Source organism: Sylvia atricapilla, chromosome 14 (genome assembly GCF_009819655.1).
Source record: "Sylvia atricapilla isolate bSylAtr1 chromosome 14, bSylAtr1.pri, whole genome shotgun sequence".
Classification (NCBI taxonomy): Eukaryota; Metazoa; Chordata; class Aves; order Passeriformes; family Sylviidae; genus Sylvia; species Sylvia atricapilla.
Genome location: NC_089153.1, coordinates 4,386,208 through 4,398,209, shown reverse-complemented (window position 1 = coordinate 4,398,209; position 12,002 = coordinate 4,386,208). Strand labels below are relative to the sequence as shown.

Genomic DNA, 12,002 nt, shown 5'->3' with positions numbered 1-12,002 from the left:
ACCCTTTTTTCTTTCCCCTGAGTGATCATGTTGAAAGTTAATATACTTTTGATATTTTCTTCTCCATTCTACAATAGGCAGATTGTTTTGAGAGCCATGAAGGAAAGCTGCTTATTCACAGAACCATCAGCACAAGTAGCTGCAGCAGGAGCATCCCCAAATGTCCTGCTAATGGATTTCACCAAAGCATAAAAGAGACACAAAGGAAAACACTGTCCACACTGCACTGGGCCTCAGCTGATTGGAAAAAGGGCTCATCCCTGCTTAAGGAACATTCAGACCAGAGATTTCCCACAAAAAACTTGCAAAAAAAAGAAAGTACATCCAAGTGTGAGGCTATTTCAGAAGATGGACACACTGATGACAATTTTTTAAAAAAAGAGTAGATTCACCAAACTGTGAGGAACATCATTAATGATCCATTTCCAACAAGAAACTCTAGAGAATATTTACATCTTTCCCCCAACAGTATCTTTATACAAATTCCTCTGCTGACCTGCTAGAGGTACTGTGAATTATTTGGCAGGTCTTCGGAGACTGAAATCTGTCATTTGATATTGATGAAACTGACTTTACAAAAAATCAGGTGAATGAATACAAATGCAAGTTTGCTAAAGCTGTCCTTTTATCCATAGACCCTAAATTAAATTTCAAGCAAATCCTTTTAGAGTGGGGCAGCATTCATGTTCTATAAAACGTGTCTCTCAGAATTCAATAGAAAAGCTTCCCTTTATAAATCCTGTTTATGACTTCCTTCCCTTTTTTTCCTTTTCTTTTTTTCTCCTTAATTACAGCAGAGGGGGATTAGTCAGTGTAAGTCTCTGGGGAGCTATATACAAAGCCATCTCTGAAATTAAACTAAAAGGAAAATGGCAGAAGGCACTGAGCTGGGCTAACAGAAAAGACTGGCTAATCTGGAAAAGCCAGGCAAATTTTCTGGACCACTGTAACTGAATAAGAAAAGGCAAAACTCCAGGAACCTTAACTCTACACCTTTATCTTCTTTAGCCATTCTCTTCTAAAAGACAAACATCACTCTTCCATTTAATTATTTACATTAAGATCTAATAATGTCATCATTTGACGAAGAATGCAAATTGAAGTCAGAGGTTATCTTACAGAGACTGACGTAAGAAAGAGCCATTTTTTCTTCAGTTCTGTTAATTTATTTAATATGATTTTACACATGCATGCATAGCATCCTTGAAGTATTGTATTTTTTCAGTGGCACAGAAAATTTTCAGGCTAGCTACTATTTCCCTTTCTATGCCTTTAGAATTAAATACATCTTGGATGAGTTTGAGAATCTGGAGGAAAAACAGGGGTGCTTTGTTTAGACGTGACTTTTCCTGAAGCTGTGTATTCCCTAAAGGAATTTAAAGAAATTATTTACTTAAAGAAATGGTTTTGGTAGGCTATGGCTAAATTATACAAATGCTTAGTCTAATTTCACAGTCTTTGTATTTTGATCTACTAAAGAACAGAGCTTTTCCAGTGCAATGGCATGCAGCTCGGAAACAAATGGATTTGATAAAACAAAAGCTTCTATAAAAAACATTCATCAGAATAAGTGACATTTTATTTCAGAAAGTATCTGGAAAGATGCTTTTCTCATGTTCTTCAAAAATGCCTTGATTCAGAAATTAGTATTTTGAATTCGAAAAGAATAAATGGGATTTAAACACAGGATATTAACAAAATTCAATAATTGGATCTATCTGAGCAGTTTTTATGATCTTTCTGATGCTCCAGCTTGGAACACATTTAACATTATGGACTTTCCCATGGGAGGAAAAAAAAAAAAAAGGCCAATTTATTTTCCAGGTAAATTCAAAACCTTGATAAAACTGACTCTTATTTAATGCTGGAGAGATCCAGAACAGGAGCTCTCAGGGCTCTGTGGGCACCAGCCCCTGCACAGCCTCACCTGGGCTCCCCAGCCCTGCAGCCAGCCAGGCCTCTGGGGCAGCCTGAGGGACTGAAATGACATTATCACAGGGGACAAACAGTCAAAAGATTGGCTTACAGCACCAGGGGTGTATTATAACATGAGAAGATGCTACTCACAGAGTCCTGATCTTTGGCATGTGATTGAAGCTGGTGACAGGAATGCGGGTGATGTTGTTGTTGTTGAGGGTACTGTCAGGAGAGAAAAAAAAAAGACAGAATAATAGATTGATCAATTATTTCCATTTCTTCACCAACACATCATTTACAGAAAATGTTCAAATTCTTGGCAAGAAGCAAGACACGCTCCTCAATAGCTGTGACAATTTGTGACAAACCATGAAAGACACTGCTCAGGGAAAGCAACCAACAGCAGCACCAGGATGGCTGGAGGTCACTGTGTACCAGTCTGGGTAACCAGGGCTAGAGAGGATGAGGTTTTATCAACCACTGGAACAGATCCAGACCTGTCTGTTCAGCTGCCACTTTGTTTGAAAACCCAGTGCAGCCTGAGTGGGGGTCAGCAGACTTGGGCACAGCACTTAAAGGCAATTTGAAGGACTTGGAGGTACTGTGACCAGAAGAGAGCTGTTGGCTCTCCCAGGCTGGTTAGCACAGCCTGCTGACACGGCCAGACAGCTCCCATTGCTCCTCAGAAACACACAGATGGATGGGCTCCCTCTCCTCAGGAAAAATATATGGGGAGTGGAGCTGCCTGGAATAAAGCACATCCTGACCCAGGCAAAGAAGGATTGCTGCTGCTCTGTCAAAGCAGAGCCTTAGGAGAAAACCTGGGCTGCTGGAGGGACCCCCTTCGAGCTTCTCAGGAAGAAGGAACTGAGATTACCATCAGCTGAGTGTGCTGCTCCCATTTGTGGAGCTCCTAATTAGATCAATGACTCTCCAGCAAATTAGAAACTATGAAGTTTATCAAGATAGCACAGGAAATGGAAAGCACTTCAACAGGGCATAATTGCCATGCTGCAAGTGCACCAAATCTGCAAACACAGTAGGTCCAGTTTGTCATGAGAATGGACAGGGCTGGTGAATACTCAGTGTCTCAGTGTGGCCAGTCCTGTCACTGCCTGTTTGAAACCTGCTGTCCACAGCACCAGGGGAAAAACCCTCTGCTTTCTACAAGGGGCACAGAATCCCACAGGGCCACTTTGGCAAAGACAATGCTTCTGTGTGTCTGTGTGTGTGCTGAAGAACACATGAACACATACCTGCTGAAGCAACTTAATGGCACATCATCCCTCCCGGAACTACTCAGCCATTCAATGTCATGTATTTATACAGGACATTTAATCAAAAGCTCTAGAAAAGTCTTCCAGCAGTTAACTCTCTTTCTTGGTCATCTGCCAATTCGAAAACCATTTTTACAATTCTGCCTAGAAATCCCTTGGCAGAGCCATCATCTAAAACATCAGCATGATTACAGCTAATTAGATTTTCCCCGATTAAGGCTGGGTTTTGGGTACACAGGAAGACACATGCACACACAAATAGGAAAAGCCATGGGAGGCTGCAGGGTACCCTGGCAGGAGCAGGGTGGGAGCAGTTCTGACACTGGCAGCTTGTTTTGCTGCTGCTGCTGTGCTGCACCCTGGCAGGACAGCACCCAGTGCTCCTTCAGCAAGATCAGAGCTGGTATTCCAGCACAGAGCTGCACCAGATGGATGCACTGGCAATCTGGAGCCAGCTTGGGGGCTGACATACCCATGACAGCAGCAAACTGCACCAACAGAGCAGAATTACCCTTCCTTTCCAAATCTGTGAGCAGAGGGAGTTATGTCAGTAAAAGCAGAGTTTTGAAAATCTGGAATCTGAGATCTGATGCCAGAGATCTGTATCAGTCAAGTCACACATGTTCACACACCAGGCTGATAAGAGATGTCAGTCTTAGCAAATGATAACTTATAGTATAACATCTAGTGTTCATTCCAGATCCTCCAGGAAACTTAAAGATATTAAAAACTGGACAAGAAACACACAGCCAAGTACTGGGACCAATGGGTGCACAAACCACTGGGTTTGTGAATTCAGGTTCTCAATACGCAAGGACTCAAAGGCAGCCTACTAAAAATTTAAAGGGCAAGATGAAGAGGGAAACACTGTCAACTCCAGCAGGAGAGCTGAAGTCAGCTCCTGGAGCTGCCAGCCCTCTGCCAGCTGTGCCTGCCAGCCTGCAGGGCTGTGCTGTGGCTGCAGTGCTGGCAGTGAGCACCCTGAGCACCAGTGCTCATCTGCAGGGCTGGAAGCTCTGGCTCTCAACCCCTGTAAGGTCCCAGTGACGACTCACATCCCCCTGGGGCAGACTACAGGGTGCAAAATGAACCTTCCTGTCATACAATTGCTAGTGCTCCACTACCTTATTTACCCAGTGATGGAACCAAAGTCTTTTGTGGTCAGTGAGCCAAAATCAAGCCTGAACAATTTCAGAAAGTGAACGAACCCACTGAGTACATGAATATATACATCAACACCCCCACCCTTCAGTATGTGTTTGGTCTTTACAGGTTGGGAAGTTCAAACAGGGCTCAGAAATCGAATTTATAATTGCACCACCTTTTTTTTTCCTGTAAACATAAAAATATATTTCTGAGACAACCCCCTGCCTTAGTTGTCATTTATTTTAAAATGAGTTATGCACTGGCATGGTGATAGATAAAAGCCACACATAGAGTCAGCCCACAAATATTAAATCACAGATGTAGCTGATGTCTGAACCAGTCACACACAGCACTACAGGACTCAGTGGGGGCCACAGGAATTCAAGAGAGATTTTTCTATTGATTCCTTGAGGATGTGGATTGGATTCAGGCAGAACAGGCTGTGACTGTGAGCTTCCTTCTGCACTGAGGGCAGAGAACACATCCCTGTCTCCCAGTGCAATTCATCTGCATGCAGAAAGGTCACCCGCTACTGTCTGACTTGATGATTCAAAAATATTTTAAAAGTTCTTCAAATACATCACACAGCGTTTCTGCTCACAGGATATCAAATGAGAGGGGCTCAGGTTTTGCAAAGGTTTCAAATACTTGCTTATTTTCAAATAAGCAAACGTTTCCCATAGTTCACTGACAAATATATAACCCTCCTCCTAAGAACCCTAAATCAGTGCTGAATTAATATTCTCCTTAAACACAAATTTCAGGGATAACTCCAGCAGACAGCTACTGCACAGATCACTTAGTAGAATACTATTTCATTGATATTTAAATGTTAACCATAATGAAGGCAATAAAACATCTATGATAACAGCAATTATTTCAGAACAGAGGAGGCCAAACACTGCAAAGGGCACTAATTGCCAGTGAACTGTCTGCGCTACAGCCCAGCTGGAGCTGCAGGAATTTAACCCTGCTGCTCTGGCTGCACAGCACTCAGCTCCCAGGCAGCAGGAACTCTGCAATGGGAATGTGTTCAGGTAGAGATGTGCTCTAGAGACATCCTGCAAAGCTTTCCATCATGCACAGGATTCCTTCCCAGAAATGGTTTTTTAAGAGATGCGTCCTGACAAGGGTGAACTCACAATACAGCAGCATTTTTAGTACATGGAGGGAAAAAAGAAATGATGCTCCAGTTGTCTGCTGGCTGCTCCAAGGTCCTAGCCTCAGATTGATCCACCCAAAAATCAAATCCATAGAAAGAGTTTTCTAAATACCAGGAAACTGTGAGAAATATGAATTCCAGAATCTTCTGACTCCTCCAGCATCATATGGGGACACATATTCTGCTGAGTGGTCCTTAGCCTTAAACCTCCCACCTCTTCCAGAACCCTTGAAAAAGCACTGTCCTCTCATTTAGAAGTCCTCTCCCTGTAAACTATTCACACCCAAAATGCTGACTCAGGAACCTGGGCTTATAGACAATATTATTTATGCCAGCCAACTTCCCACCTTGGGCTGTGATCCTTGTCAGATCTTGCAGGGTAAGCAGAAGCAGACTGCAGCAGCCCTAAGGATCCTCCAAGGACTACTTGGGAGATGCATAACGTGAGATCAGCAGTCTTTGAGGTGGCACATCCTCCCCCACGGTGAACTGTCAGAGTCCCACTGACTCCAATTTACAGCCCCAGAGGAGCTGCTCTCCTCAATCACTGCTCTGCCAGTCGCCCAAACTGGCTACGGGCACGTGTGGAGCTGCCTTCCTCCTCCTGAAAAATCGGGCTGATTTATAGCCCCTACTAATCAGTATTTTCCTAAAGGGAAGAGTGCTCAGTCTGCAGTCCTGTCACGATTTGAAAACAATTACTTATCTCCTTCCTCAAACTTTTGGTGTAAATTTAATTCCATGCAGTTGCATTTTTGTTCTCTTCTGACTTGCTCCAAATTCATGAACTCCACTGTAGTTCCCTGACACAGAGCTGGTAATTCCAGACTCAATGTAAGTACATTAGAATCACTAACCTGCAGAAATGAGTGGAATGTCTGGTTTCTTTCAATAATATTGATGCATTATCCTTTACACCTTTCTCCACCTGGCACAGGACTGATTAGGGTCAGAAAAAAACAATACTCCTAATTCTAGAAGAAATCACACAACTTTTACAGCAGAGGTCTTGAGACAAAAGGAAACTAATTAAATTTTGAACCCGACTAATAGTACAAGTATTTAATTTTAAAAACTCAGAAACTCTAAGCAACTTTTTAGGTTCCTTGGAGTAATTCAGAGAGCAGAAATCCAAGGCTGTCAGGTCAATATTCAATCTCAATTCTGTAAATCACAGACTGCTTCCCTTGCTTAGAATTCAATTAATATAATTAAGTGCATACAATAAACATCAGAATGCCTGTCAACTTCTTAATCTGAAAAAATCACACCTTCATGACAACATAGTCACATGCTCTAATCTGGTTTAGTACCAAACTGATCTCCTCTGACAGAAAATGTTACACAACACAGCAGAAATATCTGAAACATTAACTATGTAGTAAAAAGCGACTTTCCTAATGTTCTCCAGTCACACTTCAAGTGGGAAAACCCATAGGAGGGGTTTTTTTCTTGTTTAACACACAAGTGCACTGATGACAAAACCACCATCCCAGCTGCTACATTCAAGCTTAATAAAAACTGTGGTATCCTAGTTGATCATTAACAAAAGGAAAAAAAACCCCACACCTATGCAGATGTCCATTTTTCTAAATACAAGGCATTTTCATAATGTGCATCAGTACATTACAATGGCCACAGTGATGATACTTCTTTCAGCCTGAACAGATTCAAGTGAAAGAGGCAGGGGAGAAAGGGGCACCTGCTGGGGGCTGAAGATGCCCTTTGCTACTTGTCACTAACAGGGACTGGTTTTCTTTCCCATTCCACATCTGCAGCTGATTAGCAAAACGGCTAATCAAACTGAGAAATTTTAATTCAAACTTCATTCAAATTGAGAAAACACTTTTCCCCAAGGCTTAACAAGCATCTCCCATAGTTACTAGAACCCTGCTGTGTGGCCATTCAGGATTTTGATCCACACTAGGCTGCTTTTGTGTCACATTTGGCTGACCATGAAACACCATGGCATTTGCAAAATTCTCAGAGGGAAAGAAAAATTCAGACCCATTTACTGATAGGTAAATGGAGAAAAGAGATCTGCAAAGGCACCATCTCATGTACTGGATTATTGCTGGGTTTGAATGCCTTTTGTGTTTGGGCAGTGTAGGTTCTTTACAGGTTTCTAACACACAGGATTTGCTATCAGGAATTCTACAAACCCCACCCTTCTTTGGCAGCACAGGCTTCCAAGTGTCTGTGGGCTACACGCGAAGTTAAACAACGATGTTCAGTTCCTTTTCCCACCCAAAACTCTCTGAACACATGGTGAAAAGGTGCTGCTGGGTTACCTCCCCCTGTGATAAACCAGGGTTTTGAAAGTGAGACACTGAAATGGAGCAGCAAAGCAAAGGGGAGCAGGCTGGAGGGGCTGAGCTGTGCCAGGCTCTGCAGCACTGGGAGCACGAACAACTAACATTTCCTTCTGTCTTCTCCAATTATCCCACTGCTCTGTCATGGGGTGCTCCTGGCTGGGTGTGTAATCCCTGTGCTGTGTGTCCATAACACCATGTAATTGGGCCTAATGCAAGATTATTATCCATGTGCATGCAATGGATAGCTACAAATGGTGTGTAGCAGGCTGGGAACGTTCCCAGGAGTGAATTACTGTCATAGTCCCTGATTACTGCTTCTCCCACCACAGCCATGGCTCCCAGCTCCTATCCCCAGTGCAGCTATACACACACTAAATGAGAGCAGGAAATTCATTCAGACTTAACCAAGGCATCTCCAAGCATAATTAAGCCTCTCATGCTAAGAGGTTTTTTTGATAATGTTACTTCTACTCAGAAGTGGGTGAAGCGAGGAAAAAAAAAAAAAAAAAAAATATATAAATAAAAAGGAAAAAAACCATGCAAGCTGAACAGCTCTGCCTCAGTTGCCAGTGAAGCTCAGAAGACAACAGCACTCTGTCCCTGGCAGTGCCAGAAACACGGCTTACCCAAAACCTCAAAGCTTTGGGGGATGTCAGTGTGTGTAGTGCTGGTAAACAGAAGTGAAGGAATCTTTTCTCAGTGTACATGTGGACTGAAACTGTTGAGCCTATGCAGGATTAGACATCACCATCAGGATTTATGCACGTAAAAGGAGGATCTCAGAGTCTGTCTGAAATATGAATTTGGGAGCTGCACCAGCAGCATAATTTAGTACTAACAGTGCCATTACCTTAGACCTCTGTGTTAGCAGATTCACATCACTTACTTTTAAACCTCCATTCAACTACATAAAATGCCACTGCAAAGGAAAAAGACATCCTCCGTTCCTTGTATGCACACAGGGGTTAAGCAACACAGTAACAGGCTGAAATTTCAGAAAGAGTGATTTCCATTAGATATAGGGAAAATGTTTCTTACAGTAAGAACAGGAAAAAATACAGAAAAGAGCTGTTCCAGAGTGTGCAGCCATCGGGAGGGAAGCCTGTCACAAAATACTAAATGAATCCCTGTCAGGAATGGCATTGGATTTGATTCCAGGGAGGGACAGCAGATGACAACTTCTGACTCCCTCCAGCCCTCATACAGCACCCAATAAAACTAAAAGCAGCAATTCCAAAAGGTGAACCTAAATCTATATTTAGAAATAAACCCAAGACTTGAGTTTCATGCGCTGCCATAATTAACGTCTGTAATTAACTTTCAGATTGCAGAGCAAAAGGAGCCATATTTCCAATAGCTGCAAAGAGCAATTTTTCACACAGGTCAGGAGGAATCTGCATTGAATTAAATATTTACTGTTTCTTACGGCCTCTGATAAGTAGCTTTGGCACTCCATCCCCCAGCAGTGAGCGCAGTCACCCTCCACTTTCAAGGCATCCAAGGTTTGCTTGTTAGTCAATGCCCAGAGCTCAACTGCATCTCCTCTGAGTTGTGGCGAGCCCCGAGTGCCTCTTGTACTCAATTCCTTGATCTCACCACAGACTGTTTAAGTTAAAGCCCACAACTACCATGTGGGCAGATAATGGAAGCAACTGATGCTGCACTGATTAATCCGTTACTCGGCACTGTTAGAAAACATAATGATCTCACAAGGGGCCTTATTCACTGACATGGAGCAGCAGAGCTCTGAGCTGACACCTCAAATTAGCAGCACAAGCAGGAACAGCTGGGGGTTTGTCTCAATATTTGTACCCAACTCTAAAATGAGTTGGCACCAGACAAGCGCTATTTTTAAACACAACGTTATCCCAGGCAAATAATGGTCTAAATAGTCTCCAGGTGACACGGAGAAGGCACTGAAATAAAAATAACTGGTTGCCAATTTGTGGTTTCTGTTCTAGTATTAGTCTTTTGACAATGTGTTCACAAATGTTCTCATCACAGCAACGCGAGAGGCTCCAGCACCGTTAACTTGGGAAGCTGACATCAGAAATACGAACATCTCAAGGATACAGAGGAAAGAAAATCTTTGTTTTCGACATGTATGGAAAAAATAAAGTAAATGAGCTTAGCACATTTACTTATTATGCACAAAACTGCCGACAGTGTTTACTGCTACAATTGTCTGGTTCTTCCCATTCTGTGGCTAATTTTAATTTGCACATAACTGTCAGATTTTAACTAGTTAAGCTTATTATAAAGGCCAGATGTTTAAGGCAGATTTTTTTTTTCCTTGAAGGAGTGAGATTTCTTTCAAAAACATTAGGCTTTAGGGAAACTGAGTTATTATAATAATAACAGATTATTTGTTTAAAATGCCTGTTTTGTCACCTGGCAAGAACCTGGCAAGGATGCTCACATTTGCCCACAGTGATAACTTTAGGGCATATTAACTTAAATCCTGTAATTACTGCATTAATTCTTCCTGGAGTCTGGCTGTGCCTTGGCTGGAGTCTCTGGGATGGGCAAACTCAGGAGCTGAGGCTGAGAGCAGGGGAGAGGGAAAAAAAAAAGGACTTGCAGCAAGAAAATGTTGGGTAAGCTATCCAGCTAAAGAGACTGGGACTAGGCATCAGTGGAAATGGGCAAGAGGCCAGGAAAAAATCAAGCATGAGCAAAATTAAGGGTTTTGGTGATGTATGGCCAAAGCTTTCTGGTGTTACCTTTAGCCATTGAACTTATGTTAGATATGCACATACATATCATTATGCCTGAATTTACTTACTTACACCAACACCCAAATAAATAAAATATTCCAGAACAAGATAAAGCAGAGAACAGGATAAGGTAAAAGAAAACATAATAAATTCATACAGAGAAAGTGGGTACAAATTTAGATTGTGTACTTTGTTAGATGTTAAATCAAGAATGTCATTCACATGGTCTTAGATGAAATGTCTTGTTGCTTCCCCTAGAGGAAGTTGCTCTTTCTGTGCACAGAAAGACATTTCTATTTTCCTACACAATCAAATCACCTCTATCAGCTGTACAAAATACATGTACCAGTTGCATCTCCCAATTCTTTCTAACATTTATGCCTCGTGAGAGTTGAAAAAGCTTTTTAGAGAAGTTTCAATCAGCTTTTCAATCTTTTACATGGCACTTTAATTCTAGGCAGAAAATACAAATTCCATTCAGCCTGAATTAAAATATAAAAGCGATGGTGCAAAGACAAGAGAATGCAGGCTGAAATTATTCTGCCACTGCTTTATTTTTGAATGAAGAATTCTCCAATGAGTTTTTCTTCTCAACTCAAAAATAGCAAACGAAACGTTGGCTTTCCCTTTTTTTTTCTTTTTTTTAATCAAGACATTTTCTCAGGTCTTTACCCAAAGGCTACACAATTTTCAGTTCACTGTATTAGGAATGCCTGCTGTGGCTCTAAGTCCCAATTACATCCAGAATTTTGATTTGGACTGAAAGAAACAAAAGTATTTCTGAGAACACTGTGTTAATCTTTTGCATCATTAGGGTGGTTTTGATGTTTCTCTATGGTACCGAATTTCAGAGCTGATATTATTGCCTAGAACCACTGGGAACGAGTCCAATTGTCATAGCACCCAGACCAACTTTTGCTGAAGTCAGAGCAAATCCCACTGCTCATTTCAGCAGGGAGTTAATCTAGTCCTGAAATCTATTTATTAAGGCAAAAATTTTCACAGGAACCTAAAAAATACAATTGCATTCCATTTAAACTCCCCTAAATTTTGTTTTGTAGATTCATTTGAAAATTTACAATACAATTATTTCACTTTAGTATAAATTCAGTGTTAAGAAGAGATGGTTTTGGGGTTTTTTTTGTTATACAGAGATCTCATACCAAACGTGACTTCTGGTGTCACCTAACTGCATGCATGTCAGGAATTGTGGTTTATGGATTTTGCGCTGCTCCTGCCAAAATCACTGGAAACAGGACTGGGTTCTCAACACATAGAGAGGTCTGAAAGCCTACCAGAGTGAATTTATGGAAAAGATGAAAAATAATCAACAACATGAAGTCCGATTATACAAACCTTACATTTGTTGCATCAGCTCCTCAGCAAAATAAAGCAGTTTCTCAGGTCCTTGCCTGAAGAGTTGTTTCAAGTTAATCCTTTCTGAAGCTGAAACAGCTTTATAAACACA

At 41.6% G+C, this 12,002-nt stretch overlaps 1 protein-coding gene across 3 annotated transcripts in view; it reads right to left on the bottom strand.

The window, feature by feature from the left end:
* The window catches only part of SLIT3 (slit guidance ligand 3), a 471,665-nt gene that overhangs the window by 186,057 nt on the left and 273,606 nt on the right, over positions 1-12,002 (bottom strand). For all 3 annotated transcript variants that reach the window (XM_066328946.1, XM_066328944.1, XM_066328945.1), the window contains exon 7: positions 2,068-2,139. In XM_066328946.1, the coding sequence (XP_066185043.1) occupies positions 2,068-2,139 (72 nt within the window). The remainder of the gene's footprint in view (positions 1-2,067; positions 2,140-12,002) is intronic.